General features: G+C 48.8%; 1 protein-coding gene across 1 annotated transcript in view; it reads right to left on the reverse strand.

Moving 5' to 3' along the window:
* Positions 1-22476, reverse strand: part of LOC116945085 (broad substrate specificity ATP-binding cassette transporter ABCG2) — a 46137-nt gene extending 23661 nt beyond the window's left edge. The window contains exons 1-6 of the mRNA XM_076068725.1: positions 22102-22476; positions 13853-14048; positions 13541-13600; positions 11478-11595; positions 9422-9589; positions 8694-8851 (exon numbers count right to left, since the gene is read on the reverse strand). Coding sequence (XP_075924840.1) covers positions 8694-8851; positions 9422-9589; positions 11478-11595; positions 13541-13600; positions 13853-14048; positions 22102-22108 — 707 coding nt within the window. The 5' untranslated portion in view covers positions 22109-22476. The remainder of the gene's footprint in view (positions 1-8693; positions 8852-9421; positions 9590-11477; positions 11596-13540; positions 13601-13852; positions 14049-22101) is intronic.
* Positions 22477-27178: the final 4702 nt, after the last annotated feature.

Here is a 27178-nt window from a genome sequence, read left to right on the forward strand (position 1 = left end):
CCGGTAGCCCGGACCCCACAGAACAGCCGGGGGGTAGTGGTACGAGCGTCACGGGGGAATCGGGGGACAGCGGCCCCGACAATTCGGCGATGGCGGGGGACGGTAGCCCCCACAGTTTGGCGTCAGAAGCGGTATGAACCCCCGCGTTACCCCACACGAAAATAAGGCACATATTCACCGGCCGGGGTACCACTTCGTGGAAAGCGTTTGCCCGCAACGTCCTAGGGGCTAAGGAAATTAATGGGTGGACGGACGCGCAGGCGTTACGTCAACTTAATATGAACCTGGATGGGCGGGCAGCCGATTTTGTGGAAGCTCTACCCACAAGCGCGCAGACACAGCTAGAGGAACTGATGCGCCGACTTGATCTGCGTTTCGGTACGCGTGATGAGGAGGCAAAAGCGGTCTTAGAGGCACGCCGTCGCCAACCCGGCGAGGACCTGCGCTATTATGCCGAGGATCTGCGCGAGCTAACAAAGATCGCACGCCCGGGGTACACGACAGAGGTGATTGAGGAGCTGGCCACCGAGAAAATTCAGCGATACTTGACTCGCACGGCGTGGTGGCAGCCAGACATGAACTGTACGCGTCTTCCCTTTAACGCCCTTGTCGAGCGCGCGCGTAAGTGTGAAAGAATTTCTAGCGAACGCGCGCAGCTCTGAGGACTGGGACGGGAGCGCACCGTCGCAAGCCTGTCCCTAGAGGAGGAAGAGGAGGAACAGGAGCTCGCCAGGACAGTAAGGGATCGGGAAAGGGAGCCTCCGGTATCCCGCGAGACAACCCCGGGATGGGTGGCGGGAATACAGACGGGCATAAAGGATGTAGCCTGCCAGGTGACCCACGCACGTGAGGAAGCGAGTAAAAATATGAAAGCCATCCAGTCCGAGATGGGGGAACTACGCTCCACAGTAGGGGGACTGGCTGGGCGGGTGTCCCAGTTAGAGTCCGACCTGGGACAGCTGCGTATGGGAATGGGAAGAAGGAATAGGAAAGGGGCCTCCTATGGGACCGCCCCCCGAGCGTGTAACCTGTGCGACCGTCAAGGGCATCTCGTGAGGGACTGTCCCCAGATCGCCCACACTAGAAACGCGCCAGGGTTAAACGCCAATGCCCCCTAGAGAGTGGACCACCTAGGGGTGCAGTCAACACGATCCCTTTGCAGAACGACGATAATAATGGTGAGCGAGTGACCCCCACGCAGATTCCGACTACAACACCCAGGGACGCGGTGAGCACGGGCGACTGGCTGCAGGAGCTGTTGGCGGGAATCACGGGGGCCACGTCGCTGGTGGAAGGACAGGTGAACGGGCAGCGCACTGCAGCGTGCTCGGGGTTGACGTGAGCCGCCTGCAGGCCCCGGATCGCGCGCTGCACACCACGAGCGGAGCCGGGATGGGGTTGCTAGGAAGGATCTCCCTCGAGGTCCGTCTCGGAAACCAGGTGTGCACACAGGAATTCTACGTCTCGAGTGTGTTGTGCCACGAGTGTATTGCAGGTACGGACCTCCTGAAAAAGCTGGGGCTCAACGTGCAGCCCCGCCAGCGATGCGCCACCGTGGAGGGCAGCGGGGAACGGATCCCGTTCCTGGGACCCGAGCCGAATCGCCCTCGCTTCACACCCGTGGCCGCTAACCTGGTGTCGGCCGTCACCATCGGGCCGCTCGCCGAGATGCTGGTGCCAGTGGCAACCCCCTCCGCCGACCCCACACACCGACCATCGGGCGAGGTAATGCTAACCCCTCACCCGGAGTTGGCAGCGCGATACGGAGTCGTAGGGTCAGCCACGCTGGTAAACGCAGACGGGGGGCGACTGTTCATGCGGGTGTTTAACCCACACAGTACCCTGGCGATGCTACGACGGCGCACCACAGTAGCTACCATACACCCCCTGCACGCGCGCCACTCTAACGACTCGGTGTTCGCACTCTGGGCGGAAGACCCTGGCCGCCCCGAGGACAACCAGGATCTGGCCTGGCGGGTCGGCCCGACCCCCTGGGCCTATATCGTTCCCCTGCATGATGCGTTACATGTGCCTTGGGCAGATTTACCTAAGGGGGAGGCCGATCAGCTGCGCGGGTTGTTACGGGAGTACGCCGACGTGTTCAGTGAACACGATTCAGATGTAGGCCGGACAGACCTTGTTAAGCACCAAATTGACACAGGTGCAGCCCGACCGATCAAACTCCCCGCATACCGGGTGGGCGCGCCCGAACGGACCCAGATCAAGGAGGCAGTCGCGGATATGCTATGTGATAACATAATTCAGCCCTCGGCGAGCCCCTGGTCTGCCCCGGTGGTGCTAGTGACGAAAAAGGATGGGTCGACCCGGTTCTGCGTTGATTACCGAAAGTTGAACGCAGTCACCCTCGGCGATGCCTTCCCCATACCGTGCATCGACGACACCTTTGACAGCCTTGCAGGAGCACGGTATTTTTCCACCCTCGATCTAGCGTCCGGGTACTGGCAGGTGGAGATGGCGGAGGAGGATCGGCCGAAAACCGCATTTACCACCCCGATGGGGCTGTTCGAGTTTCGAGTGCTTCCGTTCGGACTCACTAACGCGCCCGCGACGTTCCAGCGGTTGATGGAGTTGGTGATGCGGGGCTTACAGTGGGAACAGTGCCTGATTTACCTGGACAACGTGATAGTGTTCAGCAGATCTCTGTCCGAGCACTGGTCCAGGCTGCGAGAGGTGTTCCAGCGACTGCGAGCAGCCCATCTCAAGCTCAAGCTGTGTAAGTGTTACATAGCGCAGCACGAGGTAGGGTACCTCGGACACCGAGTCAGCGAGGCGGGGGTGCGCACCGATCCGGAAAAGGTGCGCGCCGTAGTGGAATGGCCACAGCCAAGGAATCTGACGGAGATCAGGTCATTCTTGGGACTCGCCACCTATTATCGTCGATTTGTAAAGGGATTCAGCAAGACTGCACGCCCCCTCACCCAACTCACCTCCCCTAAGAACCCCTACCGATGGACAGAGGCCTGCCAAACGGCCTTCACCACCCTCAAAGACCACCTCACCCACACCCCCACCCTAGCTTTCCCGATTTCACCACGGATTTTATCTTGGACACCGACGCCTGCAGCAGTGGGCTGGGCGCGGTGCTGTCACAGGTACAGGGTGGGACGGAGCGGGTCATCGCATACGCCAGTCGGACCCTGAGTGGGGCCGAGCTGAATGATTGCGTGATCCGTCAGGAACTGTATGCCGTGATCTTCGCGTGTAAACAGTTCCGACCGTATTTGTACGGCAGGAAATGTCGAGTGCGCACCGACCATTATGCCCTGCAGTTTCTCCTTACATTCAAGGAACCGCGGGGGCAGATGGCCCGATGGCTGGCGCAGCTGCAGGAGTACAACCTGCAAATAGAGTACCGAGCTGGGCGTACGCACGCAAACGCGGACGCCTTGTCGAGGCGGCCCGCGGTGTGCGCCGAGACAAGGGTGGAGGAAGCTTGCCCGTGCTTCACGGGGGGCCGTTGCCGGCAGGTGGCGGACCCCCAGGAGCGCACCGAGACTAACCCTCCCCCGGTGAAAGGCAGTGCAGTATGCGCCACAGAGACCCTGGTAGGAGGAACCAGGGACCCGGGGGACCACTCGGTGGGCATGGAGCCCACACCCCGGGGCCCAACGGGTCGCTCAACCCCACCCGATCGGATCCAGGAGGACGTCGGCTGCGCCTTCCCGGGCCTGGACGACGAGCAGCTGAGACGGACCCAGCTGCGGGATCCAGATCTGGCGGCGGTGGAGGCGGCCCTACGGGAGAAAGAGGACACCCTACCACGGCCCTGGAGCGGTTTGTATGCCCAATTGTGCGTGCAGAACGGGGTGGTCCGGGAACTAACCGAAGCCGGCCAGCCGGGATGCATCTGCGTGCCCGCCCAGGTGCGACCCCAGCTGCTGAGACTAGTGCACGACCACCCGCTCGGGGGCCATGATGGAGAACGGCGCACTCGGGAAACCCTGCGCCGCCAGTATCTCTGGCCCAAGTTGGCACAAGACGTGGCCGCCTGGGTACAGGGCTGCCGCACGTGTCAGCAATGGGGCCGAAACCGGCGCGATATCAGGTACCCCTGAGGCCGTTCCGCGTCAGCCGACGAACCAGTTGGTCGGGATCGACCTGCAGGGGCCATTCCCGCGATCCCACCGGGGCAACCGATATATTCTCGAAGCGGTGGAGTACTTCACACGCTATCCCGTAGCGGTAGCCATCCCCGATAAGACAGCCCTCGTAGTGGCCCGAGCGTTCGTGGAACACTGCGTACTTAAGCACGGGATCCCCGAACGAGTCATTACTGACCAGGGTAGTGAGTTCGAGGCAGAGCTATTCCAGGCACTGTGCCGGGAGTTCGGGATCCAGAAGGACCGAACTACGGCGTATCACCCCCAGGCAAATGGGATGGTAGAGAGAATGAACCAGACTCTTGCTGGGAAGCTTAAACGCATGGTGGCCGCGAATCAACGGGACTGGGACGAACACCTCCCCTATGCTCTGTTCGCCTACGCCACCACTGTACACACATCCACGGGACAGACCCCGTTCCTACTGATGTTTGGTCGCGAGTCTCGCCTGCCTACAGATCTGCTGTTCGGTGTCCCTCCGCCGCAATGGGAGGAAGGGAGCCGCCCCGTGGAGCACTTGATGGGGACCCTACGAGAAGCTAGGGTCCGTGCCTACCCGCAAGGCGAGGCCGCACACCGGCGGCAGGAGCAGGGCGCCCGACCCCGGATGGAGTCCCCCTTCTACTCGGCGGGCTCTAAGGTGTGGCTGCACACCCCTCGCGTTGGGGCCGGGCAGGTGGGGAAGTTAACCACCTACTGGCAGGGACCCTGGACGGTGGGGCGACAGATCTCCCCCTGGACGGTACTGATTCAGGGGGGAGAGAGGGGCCGGGAGGTGGAAGTTAATGTTCGGCGACTAAAACCATGGAGGGCGGCCCCAGCAAGGGAGAACCCCGCCGTTCGAGGACCCCGAAACCCCGGGGTCCCTACACCCCCGATACCCAGGGGCCTCGCACAGTATATGGGCCCCACGGGGCCCCGGGCCCCAGGGGGTCCCGGTCCGAGCCAGGAGAGACGGGGACGGCGCCCCCGAGTTTGTCTCCCAGCCGCAGGTACCCAGGGCTGGAGAGAACCACTGGAGTGGAGGAGACCGCCGCCGGAACCCCGAGAGATGGAGCCACCACCACCAAGACCAGCCACGAGAGCTGGACGAGCCCCGTGGACTCTGCGGCGCTACTTCATAGGGGCAACCCAGGCGAGGTGCTCCAGTCAACCCGGGACGGGGACTAGCACCTCGGGGGGCTGTGTGGTGCCGCCGCAGCAGAGCCGCTCCAGCGGAGACGTACCCACCGCCGCGACGCCGCCACCGATGCCTCGGATTTCCCGCCACTCTCCCGGGGCTGGTCCCTTCTCAGACGTCCGCGTTTTTCCCACTGCACAGTCGTGAGGCTGCAGCAGCAGAGCCGCTCTGCCGAGGCCGTGCCCACCGCCGTGAAGCCGCCACCGGGGGATGCCGACACCGACGCTGTGCACCCCCCCCTCCCCACCCCCCCCCCCCGCACGAACGCACACACGCCCCACGTAGAGCCGGGAGGGGAGGTCACCCGGCCGATAGGTTCTTTTCCAGAAGTCCCTAATGGGATCGAACTTCATGGTTTCCTGCGGCCGGGAAATTGGGCGATCTTCCCCCCGTAGCTGACATGCACTGCGGCGCCGTCACCTAATATTAAAGTTGCATGGTCACGGCAGGGGCCGTCGGGCCACCGCAGTTGGAACCACACACACACAAGCACGGGTCAGTGGACTGGTAGCGAGAAACCACTGCGGTGACGTCACCAGCGCTAGGATCCGCACATCAAAGGACACGGGTGCGGAACATGGGGGTGCCACAGAATGCCTTTGTGATAGGTAGGATAAGAGGAGGTAATTGAGGCAGTATTAGGGACTTCTTCTTCAAGATCATCACGGTCCCGGGAGCAGCAGAGTGAGCCGTCCGAGACGTCCGTGGGACGTACTCCAGCACCGCCAGGCTAGCCCCTCTACAGAGTCAACTCGCCGCCTCGTCCCCCTACAGCGTTCAGCACAGCAGGGTGGAAGTAAGTGCGAGGGACAGAGACGTAAGTTTAAGTGTTTTAAATCCAGGGTAGAGAGCGGGACGATCGGTAGGAGAAATTGAATCGAAGACCTCCGAGGGATAGACTAGCGTCCACTGACCCACACCATCACACGTAGATTAAACTGGTTACTCGCGGCAAATAAAATCCCTAGCAGGGGGATAAAACTGTGTCGTGCGGTCTTTGAGAGTGTGGAGTGTGCTTGGTGTCCACGCATCTGTACGATTGTTTACAGTAGTGTTTAGCGCTCGCGTACCTGCGCAATCACTTACAGTAGCGCTTAGCGCTCGCGTACCTGCGCAATCACTTACAATAGTGCTTAGCGTTCGCGCGCCGGTGTGACTGTGTTACGATCACTCGCCTGCACGAGTGTCTATAGCGAGGTAGCGAGCGACGCGCCAGACGTGCGCGTATTCGCGCGGCGGTTTAAACGGCCCCTTTGAATCAGAATGCAGGGATTCCATTTAACCAGCGTAGCGCGCTGCAAGCGTAAAGCGTACCGCCCCGCTAATAGAAATATGCCGACGAGGGCAGAAACAAAGTCAGGGGTACAGGGAGGCGAGGGAGTGGAGGCCGGTAGCCCGGACCCCACAGAACAGCCGGGGGGTAGCGGTACGAGCGTCACGGGGGAATCGGGGGACAGCGGCCCCGACAATTCGGCGATGGCGGGGGACGGTAGCCCCCACACAAGTGCTCATGTTGTTTTAAACTGGAAATCCTCACTTGGTCTCAGTACTCTTTTTCAGGTAGTTCCTACATTGGGTTATGTGGACCGATTCCATGAATGGGTGTGTGACAAGTGGGAGGAAACTGCAGTAGGGTGCCTGGAGACAACATAGCCATACAAAGGGACAACTGTGTGCATCCCGTACAAGATTCAAGAATCCATTGCTGTTGTGCCCATCTCTTGGCAAGTCTGAAAATGTGTTATTGCACGCTCTTATGGGTCCAGTCCATGACGATTGCGCCGCAACCGATCACACACAGAGTGAGCCCTTTGCACTAACAACGCTGCATGAAGTCTGTTGCAGAACTGGGCTCAGACTCAAGGATAGATCCCAAACATCTGCTAGTAACTGGGTCCAGGTCTTCTGGGCCGGAGGCACCGGAGAAACTGCGCCGGCCGTACCTCTTATTTTTTTAAATTGTAACTCTATTCTGTCATTGCGCTTCATTATAAAATCTGTTTAATGTATACAAGAGTTGAAGGTGCTGATTTACTCAGTGTTGAATTAGTTAATTTGCTTAGCCTTTGTGTTGGTTTATTCACACGTGGATACTTCATTTATATTATTTAGATTTGGCTGCTATACATTTCCACACGATAAGCCACTTCTTTGAGCTATCATTTGTGGCCAAGTCGCTTCTGATAAAGAAGCTGATAGTTCAGTGGGCTTTACCTGGTAAGATGAAAATAGTTTAGTGTCATTTGTATATTTTCTAAGTTATTTGTTTTCCTTTTCCTATACTTTGCACTCCTATCGTGTTTTTGTATTGTTTGTTGTGGAAACGTTCTGACCCCGTGCCCCGACTGGACATCTCTGAAAAAGAGCTCTATAGCTCATCGGATTCCCCCAGTTTTAATACAGATTTTGATTCTGCAATATGCATGTTTATGTCACCTTTTTACTGTATTGTTGTTTAACTTTATACTTTCCCAATAGTTTGCACTCTAGGACATGTTGCTGTAGCGGCCCTGCCGCACTCTACGATAGCAGGCGCCAAACTGTGTCACGCCTTCCCACATGGGAGCTTCAGTACGGCTTCTGATATGAAGATGTACCGTTAAAAGTTATTTATTTTTTTCTTTCTATTCCGTTCCGATGACATACACATACGTACACGTGGGTCTTCGGAATGTAATCGGAAGAAAAACTGAATGGGAAAGGGTTAAGAGGTCCGCATGATTCTTGGGATGTGTCCACAGCATCTCGAGCAAATACATTTCTCCGAAGTGCTTTCGACGAAGACACCTGTCTGTCAGCCATTCTGGGTCAGCAGAGCCATAGAGCATCCTCGCTTTGCCGGCATCTCAAGCACGGCGGCGAGCTTGAGATGGCGATGCGGTAGAGTCGTGCCTGAGGAGAGTGGAGTGGCCGCCAGCACCCAGTTGCGCAAGGATTCTTCGCGGGCCGGTGAGCAGCGTCGTTTTCTCTGGGTTGAGCTGCAAATGCTGGTAGCGTGGGACACGTGGGTGGTTGATAGATTTAAACCAGGTGGTGAATGTGCCTTTGCTATTGCACTTCATGCATACTGAGAGCCCATCAGGGTGAGATAAATGTGGAGGCACATGCCTGATCCAGAGGGCTGGTGAATCCACCAAATTTTAGGTGTCCAAGAGATGGCAGTTCACCAAATGAACTGAATCCATCTGTGTGGAACTTTGAGTCTTATTCTCTCCTATGCATTGGCTTCCTCCAGTTTTCTCACGCATCTCGAACACTTGTCGATGGAATTGTCCACACATCTCAATGCAAGGATCCTCCTAAAATATGAATCTTGATAATCGATTAGGTTTTTGTGAATGAACATTGGCCATTATTATTTATTATTATTACTAAGGGGTACGGGGCATTACCTGTAGAGTAATCTGATGATGGCGGTGGCTGTGTTGGCATCCAGACCCGTCGTGGGCTCATCCAGAAACAGCACGGACGGGCTGGTGATGAGCTCCATGCCGATGTTGCAGCGCTTTCTCTCACCACCTGATACGCCGCGGATCATGTCCGTGCCCACCTGGTGTCGAGCGGGTGAGCCAACAACATGGCCATCACCGTCATTGTCACCATCATCATCATTATCATCGCAGTATATTTTATCACGTCATTATCATCATCATTGACGACATATTCATCCTGACCACCACGGTCAACTGCATAATCATCATCATGGTCAATTGTACTGTCATTTTAACCTTTATCACGTGTAATATCATCACGGTTAGTCATAATTAATATGATCATAACCATGGTTAGCATTATCATTCTCAACATTATTATGATGGTCATTATTATCGTAATCATCTGTTTTATCCTGGTCCGCACCAAAGTAATCACCATTGGCACAGTCTCCTACCAAGTCGCGTTAATTATTCAAGATTGTTTATGAGCAAAGATCATCGTCGTCAGCCTCAATCGCTCCATACTGGTGAACATCAATATTATACATCAACGTTCATTGCATTTGACGTCAAACAGTACACTGTTAGGGCACAGCGTCACTGTGTCAACTACACGCGTGTCTCTACTCGTTCACTGCACGTGACGTCAGCGGCATGGTCAGGTACTGAAGTGGAAAAAAAACAACCTTGGTGTTCTGACACTCAGTGAGGCCCAGCTCCCGGATGACATTGTCCACGCGCTGCTGCTTCTCTTGCTCCCAGTCACTTCTCTTAGCGCCCTGCTGCGCCAGCCGTAGGTTTGCCGAGAACTCGATGTTTTCCCGCACCGAGAGGGTGCCCATGATGACATCGTCCTGTGCTCAAAACGAAGACAAACATGACTCCAGTTTAGTGCTGCAGGCTTAACCGTTATATCAGCCATGATAAAGCCACTGCTAAATGAAGGCCTCCCTAAGTCATCGCCATCCGTCACTGTACTACGATGTAAAAATCCAGGTAGCAAATGCACGCGAGCCGATTTCATCGCTCCCATCTGTCCAGTGCACGTACCCTTGACTGCGTTCCCACCCTTAGCTATCAGCGAGCACTTGTTGGGGCCGGCATTGCAGGACTGATGTTTACACACCACTCCTGGTTCTTATTTTTTCATTGACCTGGAGGATGCTTAGAACAGGTTCAGATATCCTTCGCCAGAAGTCAATCCCCAGGATGCACTACTGTTTGTTAATTCATGAAATCAGGTGCCCAATTTTAAGTCTGAATTGACGCACAGGAGATGTGGACCTGGCAGTGATGCAAACCGATGGCACATTTCCTGGATCCACATCTGGCTTCCCCACACCGTGTCGGTTATTTGAGTTGATTAAGTTTGACTTTATTTAATTTGTCGCATGGATGACCCCCGTTTAGCCAGTTGCCCGGCCATTTTCCAAGGAGAGATCCGTGGTTGCGTGAACACAGGCGCAACAAAAAACAAAACATCAACATTGCACAGAACGAGTACACGGATTATGGGAGTTGTTTGACAGTACTGCACCACGCTTTTAGCCACGAAAGGTCTATTGCCCGAAAGCAGAGATACATTTTTCCTATGAATAACGGCCATTGGTCAAAACATTGTCACACCCGTCAACCCATACGGTTTTACCCGTATTATTGTATAGGGAAATGTCGTTTTCAGGTCCATAAAGCGTACAGCCGTTTCAATACGGCCAGAAAGTAAATCATTTTTTTGTCTATTTGTTTGTGTTTCTCCCTTGTGATGGGACTTTGTAGGATGAACGTTGAGATTTATAAGGGGCACGGAGTGACCAATAAGGTCTGAATTGGTCTTCAATAAGGTAGACACTGATAAGGTGTTGACAGGTATGCATTGTGTATTCTACATTTATTTACATATTTATTTACTTATATTTTCCATCGGTGGCTTCTACTTTAGCAAATCGCCCTGACAGCGACGTGAAGGATGGTGAAATGTTGGCCAAAACATCGTCTTATACCTATATAAATAAAAACCTTCATCTGTATGTACGTCTCAACACCCTCGAGGGTACTTCCCGACAAGTCAGAAAGCTCAGACTTGGTACACAGGTAGCTTTTAGGACACAAACAGGATAATTCATAAAGTCCGAGATTTTTCATTTTAAGGCCCCCAAAGGTCTATTTTAATTGCCCCATAAACATGTTTGTGCCTGGTGTCATTCAGAAACCGTTCAAAATATAAGATTGTGGGCTTTTTCGTTTGGTAGAACGTTAAACAGCAAATAAAATTTAAGCGATAACCGTTGTTCTATCTTTTATTGTTTTGGAGAAATTTCGGATTAAATTGGTTTTGAACGAATAAATACACATTTTATGATGTACAAATCTGAATAATTTGAAAGCGGTGAAAGATAGGAGCTTCCCCTCAGAGTATTAAGTTAATTAATTTTTGCTCTTTATCATAATACAAAAATAACAGAATCTCTAAATTGAGCGGGGAGGTCTTTAGATATAAGAAGTTGAATCAAGTCGTCAACAATGTTTGTTTTTTTTTGCGGAAAAGTACACATTTTTGCAGTTGTGAGCGTCTGATTGTAGATACAAAATATTTGTAAAAATCACATGAGACGAATTATTATATGTATTCAGAACTTTTACCTGGCTTTATGAAATTGTTATAGATACGATGATTCCTTGCCCGCCTAGCCCCACCCCACCCCGTTGTGGCGCTCGCACCATACCACTTTTGCTGTCCGTCACCTGCACGACGTATCCTGAGATGAGGCGGAAGCCCGAGTCCATGGGGTGACCGTCCAACAGCACCGTGCCACCCTTCAGCCCCTTGGGGTCCTTCCTCCCGGCCAGCACGTCCAGCAAGCTGCCCGTGAGATTGCAAAGGGCCTCATTCACGTGCAGATCATCAACAATAATAATAATAGTGTGAGTGAGCGTAATATGTTAATAAAAACAACAACAACAACTTTTGAAGTGGCCAGGTGGCTCAAAGGTCACGGCACTCAGCTGTCATCATGAATATCGTGGGGTTGATTCTTGGTTTGAATATTAAGTACAGTGAGTTGGTCTCAGCCGAGTCATAAATGACTGCACGAACCCCCCCCCCCCCCATCATATAAAATCTCATTCTGCACTGAATTTGGCCATATTCTTGTTCTGAGAATAAAAAAATGTTGGATTGAACAAAACGACCATGTGGCAGTGTGAGTGAGAAAGTGTGCCCCCCCCCCCCCCGAGTGCATTGATCAGAGGTCGCTTGTTGTGACATCCGCTTCCGTGCGCCGTTCTGCAATACGGAGAGGCTGCATTGCTCTGCTGTTCTGAATGGATGCTCCATCTCATGACACCACCTCAATGGAACGATGTGGGTAAAATTTGGGAAAAATACCAAAAAGTTAGGGAGACCCAAAAAATAAATAAACAAATTGATTCAGAAATTTGCCACGTTATGCATTCTGGAAGGGTACAATAAAAACAATTTTCATTTATATAGCATCTAAATCAAGTGCATGTCATGACGCTGCACATGACGGTGACGTAGAGGGAGGTGCTACTGTTGAGTGAGCTAAGATTAGAATCCCACCACATTGACAGCTACGTGCAGTGACAAAATTGCAAAGGGTTTAAAGACCAATGAAATATAAAACCCCTTGAAGTCGGGCTTTATCGCCGTGTAGTTTGAATGTAAATTTACTGACTTAACAATGAGCGCACTCAATTCCCCATTCCTTAGCAGCTCCACTGTCTAGATAGTGTGTGTGTGTGAATGCAGCCCAGTCTCATTGCCAAGGACACTCAATTGATTTTGATAATGTTGAAGTTTTGTTCAAAACTAGCTACTACTGACCAAGACTAATTACAGAATCTATCGAAATTTAAAGAAATAAATATAACTTTAACCGTTCGGCTAGCTACCGCCTTAGTGCTGTGTGGAAGCGAATCATAAAATAATACATTATTTAAATGCATGCCTACAAAGGGCAGCGTACTTCAATAGGGATTACAGTTGATAGGGCTATTTTAATACACACAATAGACAAAAAGGACAACTTCAAACGGCTCGCATAATGCACATGCATAATGTATGTTGCCTCAGTAATTCCCCCCCCCCCACATTGTGCAAGATTGTGCAAGAGCGCAGAAGCGTGGTCACCACATCTACGCCTCTATATTAGGAACGAAACAGTAAGACTTCTCCACAAATTTGGCTGTCGCCTGATGAAGCTAGTTGTAATTACTGGCGAAACGTCGTACTCAGATTGTAAATGTTGTGGCTTGGCTCTCCAACACACCGGTGTGCTGTACTAGTGACGAATTGGCCACGTTCTGTTTACGTGACAACCCTTACTAGCTGGCTGTGTCGGGTGGTGGAAGGTTTTAACGACACATTTATATATTTACGCGATCTAACCCAAAAACCTGTATTATGGACTCATTGGCTATGTTTCAACAATGCGACATCAAATGAATGCATCTAAATAAAATTCAACACAAGTTAGAGGCCATGTATCCTATACAAATAAATCAATTTCCCTCAAATGTATGTGCAGATGTTAATCTGTATCGAAGTTCCAACATGATTTTTCAGAGCAGCAAACATTATGCAAAAATATGCCCTCCTCCATCACGGTTGTCAGACTTTTTTGGTTGTCCATAAAAACGTAATAAAATAAGAGAGGTCTCCAACGGAAACAACGCCGCTGTGTTTTTTTCTTCGATGCTTCCCACACGTTTAACCCAGTGATCCGACACATTTTGCTTGTGAACTTTGCTCGGGCGCTGCCCAACAGCGGACATTTGTCACTCACGAGGTCTTGCCGCTGCCCGTGGGACCCATGATGGCGTTCATCCCGGGCAGCATGATGCCACTGTGCGACAAGACAAGCGAGGCGACAACAGCACATAAGTACAACACGGACACTTTGCCTGAAGACCAAAATCACCCAGGCTGCGCCCGTTCTCGTAAGACCTCGGCAGCTAATTACGTCTAGAGCTTTTATTAGTTCTTGGGTGGGTGACTTCCACATCCGTTCATCTTTCCCCAAGTCTGGCCTTTGGCCCCTCAGACTTGGACACGAGTTGCGACACGAAAAGCCATAGGAAGAAGAACCCAGCGGCACCTGACATCCCGCAGGATCATCTTGGTCTCATGCTTGCGTCGGCATGGGAACCCGCAGCCCTCGTTCACGGAGTAGATGATGCCCTGGTAGGAGAGCGTAGAGCCGTGCAGGCCACTGCAGTCATCGCCCGGAGGACCACCCACACCGAGCTCCACGGTGCATTCTTCATTCTTCTGGCTCCGCTCTGAAGGTGACACTGGTAAAAGAGGCGCATCTTTGTGAAATTTTCCTCAAAGCACGAATGTTTTTTTATTCATATCTGCTTCTGAAGGGAACAGAGGGCAGCCCCTCCTACAGACGGAATTATCTTGCCCATAACCCCCTTCTCTAGTCTACTCCCACTGGTTTCTCTGCCGTTGTTGGCTCTGCCTCTCCTCTGGTGGCCACTCTCAACACTCACCAGACACCTGCCACTACTCACCACCTGACACTGTCTCCCACTACGCACCTGACATCTGATCCTCACCACACACCACTCACCAGCCACCTCATCCCTGCCACGACACCATTCACCTGTCATCTACCTGACCCTCACCACACATCTGACACCTCACCACTTGGTAGAAACTCACCAGACGCTATTCTGCTGACACTCACCAGGCACACTACTCTCCTGAAACTCAGCAGACATCACCCACTACTCACCTGACACCAGCCACCAGCCTCATTGTTTCTCCACTCACCACACCCTCAACAAATCAATAATTTCAATTACTAAACAACACCACCACGCCAAACCACGAAATGAATACACTACAGTACACCACCACACACCATTACAGTGCACTACTACATCATTTCACTACACCACATAATACTGTACCTCACAACTACACCATACTTCTAAACTACACCCTCCGCTACAACGACACGGAACAGCATCCGACCACACCACAACACAATATTGTGAGAATAAAAAAAATATATAACAAAAATACTGAAACCGCCACCAATCCCCGTTTGTTCTTCTGGCGAGGTCCCAAACTGAGCTCAGCAGCTATTTTAACAAGGACAACCAAAGCCCAAGGCCCTGCTGCATGTTTGGTGTCTTGGGGCACCGTTTCAGCACAATATCTAAATTATTCACTTCCCTGTACAAGTTCGGCGTGTAAAGAGTGGTGGAGTCGACTCGGCCGATTAATTCAGGGTCGACCACTCGCTGAGGAACTTCTCACTTCACCCGAGCTCTGCCGCCCAAACACGATGTTGCCCGTCCTGTGGATAGCTGCCTCTCGCCTGTGGCTGTCTCTCGCTCCCCCAACTTCTAACCTATAAAAGGCGTTTTTTGTCTGTCTGTCTGTCCGTCTGTGTATGTGGCCGACACTTGCGAGGGATTTGTCTCGCGAACCGTGGGGTTTACATTTGAAAAAGTACCCAGGTAGAACGGCATAAGCCCCGTGATGAGCCAGCGCTATTCCGATTTCGCGTCCGTCACCTTTAAAGTACTTTAATTAGCGATTTAGTGAAGTTTTTTTTATTATTATTTGTTTATTCATTATTTGCGCCTCTCAGCGCGCCAATGCACACATCTGCGCATGCGCACCCCCTAGCGACGCGCACGTGTTCGGTGGGGGGGATTCTCATTAGCGTTAATGCAACAAATAAACACACAAGACTAAGGTACATTCTTCAAAGTGTGATTTCCTCTTCTCCCCCCACCCCAATGTGTGCAATTACTACTATAGGGTCGGTAGATACTAATATTATAGAGCTTACATACTATTACTGTAGAGCGGGCGGGGGGATGATGGGTTGGGGGGGGTGATAGTGGCCCAGCCCCAGCCTGCCAGGGTGCCACTTTGGCCGGCTGGGCAATCTAGGTGAGGCCGGGGGCTCTGCACGGGACTAGGGACTAGGCCTCACCACTACACTCTGTGAAGTGAGAACTATTATAGAGTCGGTATATACGACTATGGAGTGGGTAGATACTACTGTAGAGTAGGTAGATCCTACTGTACAGTTTGTACGTACTGCTATTGTAGAGCGGGCGGTGGGGGGGGGGGTATAGCAGCCCAGCCTGCCAAGGTGCCACCTTAGCCGGCTGGGTAATCTAGGCGAGGCCGGGGGCTCTGCACGGGACTAGGCCTCACCATGGCACTGTTAAGTAAATACTATTTTCTTGCTTCTTTCGCTAAACTCACGTACATAGAAAACTAATATTAAAAAATTAGTTAGTAAATATTAAAATAATAGTGTGTGTGTAAAACGATTATTAAAAAAATCAGTTTATAAATATTTAAATAATAATGTGTGTCAATGTCCATGTGTGCGTGTGAGTCAATGTGCGTGTGTACGTCGATGTGTGTTTGTGGGTCGATGTGTGTGTAAGTCCCTGTGTGTGTGTGAGTCCCTGTGTGTGTTAATCGATGTGTGTGCATGGGTCCATGTGAGTGTGTAAGTCCATTTGTTTGTGTGTGTAAATGCATGCGTGTGTGTGTGAGTCGATGTTTGTCTGTAAGTCTATGTGTGTGTAAGTCGATGTGTGTGTGGGTCGATGTGTGTGTGGGTCGATGTGTGTGAGTTGATGTATGTATGTGTGCGAGTCGATGTGTGTGTGCAAGTCCAAAAGTGTGTGTAAGTCGATGTGTGATGTGTGTGTAAGTCGATGTGTGTGAGTCGCTTGTGTGTGTGCACGTCGATATGTGTGTGTGCACGTCGATATGTGTGTGGGTCGATGTATTGTGTGTGTAAGTCGATGTGTGTGTGTGTGCGTCGATCTGTGTGTGCGTCTGAGTTGACGTGTGTGTGTAAGTTGATTGTGTGTTTAAGTCGATGTGCATGTGTCACTCGATGTGTGTGTATGTAAGTCGATGGTGTGAGTCCATGTGTGTGTGAGTCGCTGTGTGTGTGTGCACAAGTCGATGTGTGTGTGGATCCATTTATGTGTGTTTAAGTCGATATTTGTGTGTGTGGGTCGATATCTGTGTGTACGTCGACGTGTGTGTGTGTCATTTTTGCCCGGGCAACGCCGGGTTCTTCCCGCTGGTCCCCCCCCCCCCATAAAAGCCTTCAGCACCACCAACTTAGGTTGGCGCGGCTGTACGCCACTGATGTTGCCACTGTTCCACCTGAAACCCTCCGTTTATTCCCTCCGTCGCAATAGTTGTATGTATCTGCCTCCCCCATCCCTAGGCCGTATTCGAAAGCTACCTTGTGACCCTTCCATGACCTCTCCACTCCCACAGCCGTCCCCTCACGTTCCTCCCCAGGGCCCGGTCTGCCACCTTTGAACTCGTCGATCGTGTCCAAGTTCTCCCTTGGGGGCTCTTTGGTGAAGGACACAGGACCCCTCCCCCCGTCTCTCCCCCCAACCCTCCCCCCTACATCCCCCCCACACACCCTCCCACCCCCACTCACCACCCCACCTCCCCCCGCCACCCCACCAATCCAGTTGCATGATTAAAAAAACACATTTACGGGATAAAACCATGGAGAACCACGAGGAAATGGAGGAAACCCATGCAAGAACAGGGGGAGAACGGGAATCAAACCCACATGCTTCCTGCGGTGAGGTTTTATATCTTCCACGTAACCTCCCATCACACGTACATGAATTGTCCACTCCGCCACCTCTCCGCCCGTGGGTCCCCAATGAGTTGTTATTATTGTTGATGCTTGGCCCCAGTTGCTCTGTCCAGCGCTGTGCCTCTCAGTGTTGCTCTCTCTCCTCTCTCCCATGTTTCCCTGGCCTGCGCCCCTCCCCACTGAAGCCCAATGTAGTTTGAAAAAAAATGGTATCACTCATTTTTAGATGCGATTTCATTGAAATGACATTGTACATGCAAACTGATATATTTTTGAGAGGGGTTCTAATTTGCTTGGAGCAGTTGAAACGCGGTGTCACACGAGCGCCAGAGCCCAATGCTACTCGATGTGCGTGCGAACGGATTGTAAACTAAAATAAAATATTGAAAAATACGTTTTTAAAAAACACGCTTTAATGAAATGTACTGTCTGAGCTGCTCCTCACCCTGCCCCCTTCCCCCATCGCCCCTCCCCTCCTTCCACATCCCCCGCCCCTCGGCGTGGCTCCCCGACGCTTGCCGTAACGTAAGGGGGCCGTGGTGATTTACAGGCAACGTGAGTTGAGCGTGGACAATTAGAGCCGTAAAAAAGATTGTTAAAAAATATATTTAAAATTTTCAATGGTATAATATAGTAATGTCATCAGTATGACATACCTATACCAATTCTAGATTTGAAGCTTTCGTGACTGCAAGGATTCATACTCTTTGTTTTTTTTCGGTAAAGTCACGTAGGTAAAATAAAATGAATGATAACAACTAAATTAAATCACGACGTTTCGGAGGCAACACAATCTTTCGTCTTCAGGTGAAACAGTCACAGCAAAATAGATGTATCAAGTGAAGAGCTCTGAGACACCAGAGATTATATACAGGTTAAGTGGGGGGGGGGGGGGGGGGGCAGGAAGGGCCATGGGTGGGGAGGGGAGGGCTAAGTTAAACCGCCTCAAGATGAATGGATACTCTGACCGTACTATCCGCCAAGCTGTTTCTCCCACCATACAGAAACAACAACCTGATACTACGATCAAAATCATCACACTGCCATACATAGCAGGCGTTACCAAAAAAGATTTCCAAAATTCTAAACAAACACAAGATCCAGGTCCAGTTCAATACAGTACACAAAATCCGTGATCTGATCCCATCCGTAAAGGATGTCATTCCTGACTTACAGTACCCCGGTGTTTACAAATTGAGTTGTACCTGTGGTGACTGCTATATCGGGGAGACGAAACGACATTTCTGACCGAATTCGCGAGCACAAATCAGATTTGAAACACGGCAGAACGAATTCTTCGGCCGTGGCTGATCATTGTTTCAACACAGTGGGTTCTCATGACATTGTTTTCTCCGATACCAAAGTACTATGCAAACCTCCTGGTTATTATACTCTTTGGTTCTATTCGGTAATGTCACGTAGGTAAAAAATAAAACAACAAAAATCACGTTTCGGCCACAACACAAGCGGCCTTCATCAGGTGAAGGGGGCAGACTGTCTCGAGGACAGCGCTGGAGTGAAACACAGCCACGCTCAGACCGCGACCTTAAGCTGTGTGCGAGGAAACAAGGTGGCTTGACAAAGGAATTATTACCAAAGATTTGTCCATGAAGCCATCCAGATATACAAACATAGACACAACTTCAACCGGGAAGATGGTTTTAAATTGAGCAACCATTGGAAAGATGTCATCAACCAAGTCAAACTTTAGCTGCCTTATAATTGTACAGCCATTTCTACCAGTGGGTTGTACTCGCTCTCGTGCAGTGCACCACCGCTTCCCCAGAACCCCCTGCAGCATAACAAAAGGCGGCTTAACTTAGCCCCTCCCCCTCTCCACCCACGTCCCTTCCTGGCTCCTCCCCCCCCTTAACTTAGCCCTCCCCCCCACCCACGTCCCTTCCTGGCTCCTCCCCCCCCTTAACTTAGCCCCTCCACGTCCCTTCCTGGCTCCTCCCCCCCCCCTTAACTTAGCCCTCCCCCCCACCCACGGCCCTTCCTGGCTCCTCCCCCCCCCCCATAACCTGTATATAAGCTCGGGTGTCTCAGAGCTCTTCACTTGATACAGCTATTTTGCTGCGACTGTTCCACCTGAAGACGGAAGCTTGTGTTGCCTCCGAAACGTCGTGATTTAATTTAGTTGTTTTCATTTATTTTATTTTACCTACGTGACTTTACCGAAAAAACCGAAGAGTATATACCTATACCAAGTTTGCAGTCGATACGACATTGGGAATACGGTTGAAATTGAGTTTCAAGATTTTAGGATACGACAACACACAAGAGTAAGTTAAATAAAAGCGTGTAAAATGTAAAAAAAAGATATGTTTTGGATTTTTTTTATGATAGAATATAGTCTTGTCATCAGTCTGACATAGGTATTTCAAGTTTGCAGTCGATAGCACATTGGGAAGTGGGTAAAAATTGAGTTACAAGATTTATTTCTTGATACAGCAGACGGAGTGAGTTCAATAAAAGCGTGTAATAATAATACAAGCGTGTGAAAATAATAAGGCAAGCTGATGAGTCATCCCCCAAGACTTAACCCCCACGAGTTATTTTACACGGCTCAGTTATTTAACACAACTCCAAAGGTCGCTGTAACACCTTCCCTGAGGTGATTGGGATTTTGCCGGTGCAGCTCACAGGCTCGTTATAATCAGAATCGTTCGTTATAATATTAAAGTTTTGTCTTGAAAACTCACCTCTTTAAAACTGGTCTCTGAACCCTTAGTTCTGGCCGTGTACCCTGCAGATTCTGTTTATTTTTGCTTTCCATACACGGTGGCGTATTGGGATCTACGGTTGAAATGCGCCTAAACAAATTGTTAAATATTACGTCACACGTTGGCAAAACAGTGTTGTTGACTGTTAAGGGTCGATCCTAGCAGTCACGAAAGCTTTAAATCTAGAATTGTTAAGGGTCGCTTGCTGTTTGTAACCCCCCCCCCCAATAAAGCTTTTGTCAGAACTGTCAAGCATGTAGAATTTACCCTGTTGTGGATGTTGGTCCTGTACTAATGATTTAGTTCTTTCGGTAAAGTCACGTAGATATAAAAAAATATAAAGTGAATACAAATAAAAATAATACAAAAGTAAAATAAAAATCAAATAATAAAAACACTAATGTAGACTGTAGACTTGTTCTTAATCGGAGTGTACTGGCAGTCTATAATGTAGACTGTAGCAATGGTTATTACGCTGGGTGAGTACTGGCAGTCTATAATGCAGACTGTAGCCTGGTTCTTAATCTTGGTGAGTGTCCTGGCAGCTTAAAAACCAGGCTACAGTCTACATTATAGACTGGCAGTACACTTACCAAAATAAAATAACCAGGCTACAGTCTATATTATAGACTGCCAGTACACTCACTCCGATTAAGAACCAGGCTACAGTCTACATTAGTGTTTTTGATTACTTTTTATTATTTTATCTTTGTATTATTCTTTTCACTTCATTTCTATTATTATATTTTTATGTGACTTTACCGCAAGAACCAAAGAAAATGAATTCCTGCAGTCTCGAAAGTTTTAAGTCAAAAGTCCTGTACTTTCCAAAAAAAAACCCCCACCAAATATTCATCACCATAAACTTTAAAATAATAATCATCATCGGTAACCAACGTGGAGTAAATGCTCTTCTGCTGTAAATGTGGCTCGCAGCCAGCGGTGGAAGACCGCCGTTGTGTTCAGAACGAGCGAAACAAAGCAATTTTCCCTTCAAGTGTATAATTTTGCATGAAGAACACTTGATTTCGCTGCTGTGGATTAATGGCATGCACCTCTTTCGCACCGTACGTAGCCAACGGTGCTAATCGGAGGTGCGGGAGGACCACAAACTAAACACAAAAAGCAGTTCTAAAGAAATTAGTTTTAAATGTAGATTTAAAAGTGCACAATCGTTCGCAAAGGCTTCCCAATATCGGAAGGAAGAACGTTCCAGACGGCCACAGCAGCTCATCTGAAAGCGCGCGATGGTAAACGCACATTGCGCTTGGAATATGAAGCACAACGCCGTTCGATTTCCTGGCGCGGCAGTTGCAACAGCAGGGAAAGTTCCTTAAAATAAAAATTCCCCTCCACCTCCAAACTGTTTTTTCCCTGGATTTTCTGTTTGCACATGCACAAAGTCACTTTAAGATGTTGTCTTGTTCATGTTTTTGTTTTTTTGTTTGTTGCGGTTGCACCCGATTCAAGAACCGAATGGCTCACAGGGCTATACCAAATAAATGAAACTATGAAATGAAACGATGAACTGCCCCCTCCCCCTGTCCACCCAGTGTAATGCTGTCCAAATGTTGTACAGTATGTCGCATGTGTTGGGGTAAAGCGTGAGTCATAAGAGTCTAGAAGGGCACTCTAAGAGTCTAGAGCTCTCAGTTCAGTGCATAGCCGGATTAAGGTTATGAGGGGCTTAAAAGGCTAATAGGATGGCAGAGCCCTCAGTACAATATGAATTACATATTGCAAGACAAATTCTGAAGTCGTTAAACATGTATTTATTGATTTTGCCGATGTAAAGTTAACAAACGTACGCACAGTCCAAAATAACAACAAGAGCAGCGGGCCTCAACATGTAAATTATTTTCGAATTCGGTAAAAAACAAAAATCAAACAAGCGAACAAACCCAACAGACTCAATATTTCAAGGTGCCGCGATGCAACGTGAATAGTTGGTGGTTCAATAAGTAACACCACGGAGCCAGTCCTTGAACGAAGGCGTACCTGACATAGCTTGCTCCTGGCGGCGGGTGGGAGGGGTGTGTGTGTGAATCGTGATGAGGATGCAGGAGGAGATGATGGACTGACGTTTACTCCGCAGGAAGCACAGCTGTCCCTCTCCCCGTGGTGCTGGGCAAGTGACCTGATAATCCGGCACTTTGCCGTTACATAATAAACGTGTTGGCGATGGAGCGGCTCGGACAACAAGAACAACAAAAATTGCAAACTCCTCCAAGAGACGACGCGCCCGTGTCGAAAGCGGAATCGTGCCACGCTCAAAGCGCCAGTTTAAACAAGGGTCATTGCAACACACTGCTGAGCTATATAATGTGTTAAAGTCCACCGCGGTGCTTGCGATGGAGCGCTTTCGCTCGCATTGTCCGAATGGCGCAGACGCGGCGGATCGACTTATTTGACGATATTTCGAGTGTTTGTTTTTACGATATTTCGAGTGTTTTGTTTCGATTTTATCCTGCCGCATTGTCGGTTGTGGCACCGCACGTGCGGTTCCGTCCGCGTCGGTGTTCACCGATATTTTCAAAGAGATAATTGCAGGCGTGTAATTAATAAAGACACTCGAGATCAGGACTTAGGAGCATTTAGATTGATTCTAAGCAACACATACAAATTCTAAATGGCGTAAAACAATTAGGAAAAGAACGAGAGACCAACGCTAAAGTCAGTGAAATGTAATAATAATCAATTCAGCATGAAATTAATTAGTTTACGATTGGTGAAACAAATTATAGCGTTTAGAGGGTAATTATGGAACCATACCAAATGATGGAGACAAAAAAATACATAGTAAATCAAGTGGAGGAAATTTATACAAATCGCCCTTGCAAATATAATTAACACCTTAAAAAAGTTTTCAGATGAGGAATATTGAACATAAAGCTCCCACACCAGATTAAATACTCTGAAGGAGTAATCAAATTAGCAGGACCAAATGTTGAATTAAACTTAGTGGTCCCATTACCGACTATAATCACCCAGAAATCTTCTTTGGTTCTTTCGGTAAAGTCACGTAGAATGAGAATAAAATAATAAATTGATAAAATAAAATAACACAATAAAATTCTCACGACGTTTCGGCCACAACACAAGCGGCCTTCATCAGGTGAAGGGACGAGACTGTCTGGAGGACAGCGCTGGAGCGAACAAAGCCACGCTCAGATCGCGACCTTTAAGCTGTGTGAGAAGAAACAAAGCGCCTTGACAAAGGAATTAGCATATAATGTAGCATTGAAATAGCTGAGTGATTAGCTTGTGACTGGTCACAGAAATAGCTATGTTAAAGTCAGAGCATACACATTCACAGAGGCACCTAGTACAAATCTCGGACCGCATCCGCGAACATCAAGCAGACTTGAAACACGGTAGAAGGAACTCCTCTGCCGTGGCAGATCACTGTTATAATTCAGTGGGCGCACATGACATTGACTTCTCCAAGACGGAGGTTCTTTGCAAACCAACCGGCTACCATGAGAGATTCGTTCATGAGGCCATTCACATATACAAGCACAGAGACAATTTCAACCGAAAAGATGGATTCTGGCTTAGTAACCATTGGAAAGATGTTTTAAACCATTTCCGTTCTTAATTAATTGTATTTTACGATGACCTTCAGACCGCAGCTCTTTCGCTGGCATTGACTCTTAATACCTCTCACACCACGGTTAATGGTATGGTTTACAACATGGAGTATAACAGCGCCTCGCAGCTGTCTCTCTCCCCCTCCTCCGTTCCGACCATGGATGAACTCGTCCGTCTGAACGGGGCCCGTAGCTATTCGTGTTGCTAAAGTTGAGGGTAAGAATCCACCCATTTTTGTCGCCATATAGCATTGTGATATATAACGACTTATTGTTGGTAGCTTAGCTGATTGGAGAATATGTAGAGTTTATTGATAACATTGAGGTAATTTATATTTTAGTTTTTTATTGGTTCACTATATAGTATTCATTATATAGTGTAGTGTATACCCAGTTACTGTGAATAGTTCAGATGTGTAGGCTTTGACTTCAACATAGCCATTTCTGTGACCAGTCACAAGCTAATCACTCAGTTATTTCAATGATAAATTCTCCTAGTTATTTCAATGCTAAATTCTCCTGATTGATTTGTACTAGGTGCCTCTGTGGATGTGTATGCTGTGACTTTAACATAGCCATTTCTGTGACCAGTCACAAGCTAATCACTCAGCTATTTCAATGCTAAATTCTATGGTAATTCCTTTGTCAAGGCGCTTTGTTTCTTCTCACACAGCTTAAAGGTCGCGATCTGAGCGTGGCTTTGTTCGCTCCAGCGCTGTCCTCCAGACAGTCTCGTCCCTTCACCTGATGAAGGCCGCTTGTGTTGTGGCCGAAACGCCGTGAGAATTTTGTGTTATTTTATTTTATCAATTTATTATTTTATTCTCATTCTACGTGACTTTACCGAAAGAACCAAAGAAGATGAATCCTTGCAGTCACGAAAGCTTTAAATCGAAATTCACCCAGAAATGTCTGTCCGTCCCGCGCGTGGCGTCACTCCACATGAGGCCCAACCCCCCGCGTGACGTCACTCCACATAAGGCCCACCACCCCCCTCATTAATATTCATGAGTGGGTGGATTTTTACACTAACGCAGAGGAAGGTCGAGCTAAATTTCATAATTTATTTCGAAAAGTCGCTTGAAATATGACGTTTCTTTACAGAAAGTGACGGTAAAAAGTAAATCTACATCCGTGCGTGACGTCACCGCGTGGAAATGTACATTAACACACAAGAAGGTCGCGCACTCCACAAGCCGCACCCCTCCCCTCATTAATAATCATGAGCGGGTGACGTCACTCCACATCCCGCACCCCTCCCCAATAACCATTAGCGGGTGACGTCACTCCATATGGGGCAAACCCCCCCCCCTCATATTTAATATTTCAGATTTACTGCAATATGCACCCGTCCTTGGACGGGCAAAAAAGCGAGTTGACTATTAAATGAATACACAAAAAATAGTGCAATGATGTCCCAATCATCCGATATTGTCTGCATAGAAAAACTGATTTGCAGAATTGCAGACTCATTGTTCCCTTGTCTCTTTCCTTCTGTCTTCACCAAGCCCAGGGGTCGGCGACCTGCGGTTTCGGAGCTGCAAGCGGCTCTTTAAGGGGCTGCTTCGTGGCCGTTATGTATTAAGGACCGTCTCGTTATTCACCACGTGCACCGCGCATCTTAATAAATTGAGTCTTTTCTTACCGATTTCGAAAAAAATGCCTCTTCTTGTTTTGGTTGCCGATCCCTCGCCGAGCCGCATTGTCCAGAGTGATTGATGTCGTACGGTCAAATAACCTCCAGCCCGCACAGTGTGGTGATGCCCTCATACAGCAGTGGGTGGAAACATGGCTTTACATGTCCATGTAGCCTCCTATCACACGTATGTCATTGGTTCGTAAAGATCGTGAGGAATAGAATATTGGACAACTCAAGAGTGAAATCAACCACTTGAGCAAGCGAGTTTAATGAAAGGGTTTGTCCAACATTGACCCCAGAGAGAGAAAGAGATGAGGACTGCAATGATGAGATCATCTCATGTGCAGGAGATGATGGACTGTGGGATCACAGGACCGTGTGGGATGGTGACGACTTTCGTGCAGCATTGGAAACAATGATAATGGTGATGTATGTTAAGCTTAATTTAGTATCATGTAGAATATACTTTTGTTTTGCTTTGTCTTGGAATCATTTATAATTACCCGTTTTTTATAGACAGTAGAAAACCCAAAAATATATTTTATGTCAGGTTTAAAATATGTTGCATTGAATGAGAAATCAACTTATGGTAATAGGGGTTTTCCCCTTTTTTCTGGCAACAAAACTGAAACCTTTTACAAGGAAGCATGTGTGCATTAACCACAATAATTGTGGTCGAAATGCAAAAAAAAACACACACTGATAATATATGCATTGTCCTTGAAACTGATTGGCCCACACCAGAGACAGCTTTCTTTTGAGCCTCGTCTCAATTGGTGCTCGACCAGAAGACGCCAAATGGTAGATGCTCACCCCGAGCCCTCATTACTTTGATAGTGCATTGTCTTTGAGCTGGAGGCCTTTTGGCGTCCTCTGGTCTAGCACCAATTGAGACGAGGCTCAAAAGAAAGCCGTCTCTGGTGTGGACCAATCCGTTTCAAGGACAATGCGTATTATTAAATAATATTATTAAATAATACATATTACAATTCCTTATAGGGGAAACACATGCTAATTAACGGATTACTAACGTAGCATATAATCACAAAAACACATTGCAACTAATTACTAATCTACAACTCATTACTAATCATAACCATTGACTGATTACCAATCGATTATATAATTACAATACCCCCCCCCCCTCCACCTCAAATCACTGCACCTGAATGAGTTAAATGATGACGTCACCCTGCTGCTCTATCTAAGACCGGGAGCAAGTGAGGGCTTTACCATTCTGGCGAATTGCCCGATGATGCTGGATGTAATTACCAGGGAAAGTCGTACTCAAACTGTAAATGTTGTGGATTCACTCTTCAACACACCGGTGGGCTAAAGTAGTGAACTATTTGTATTTTGACAACGTGACACTTTTTTGCTGATTGGCCATGTCGGGTGGTGGAGAGTTACGATACATTTATAAATAACGCGATCTAACCCAAAAACCTTTATTATGGACAATGCATATATTATCAGAGTGTGTTTTTGTTTGCATTTTGACCACAAGTATTGCGGTTAATGCACACATGATTCCTCGTAAAAAGGTTTCAGTTTTGTTGCCAGAAAAAAAGGAGAAAACCCTATAATAATAGGGTTTTTTGGTGCTGGCAAAGGAGGTCTAATGATGAGAAATGAACTTGTTTATTATTCCTCACGTGTGTGTTTCGACTGAACCAGCGGAATGCAATCCACACGGCTCTCAGTCGTGTGTTTGTACTGTGGCCCGAGCATGTGTACACTGCAGCAAAAAAAAACAATCTGTAACTTAGTAATTGGCAAAATCATAGTCATTGTGCCTGGCCTTCGAAGCTAAAGCAGACTTTGCTAAATGCTCATATTTCAAAGT

Source organism: Petromyzon marinus, chromosome 22 (assembly GCF_048934315.1).
Source record: "Petromyzon marinus isolate PM22_M1 ecotype Great Lakes invasive population chromosome 22, UKy_Petmar_22M1.pri1.0, whole genome shotgun sequence".
Taxonomy (NCBI): Eukaryota; Metazoa; Chordata; class Hyperoartia; order Petromyzontiformes; family Petromyzontidae; genus Petromyzon; species Petromyzon marinus.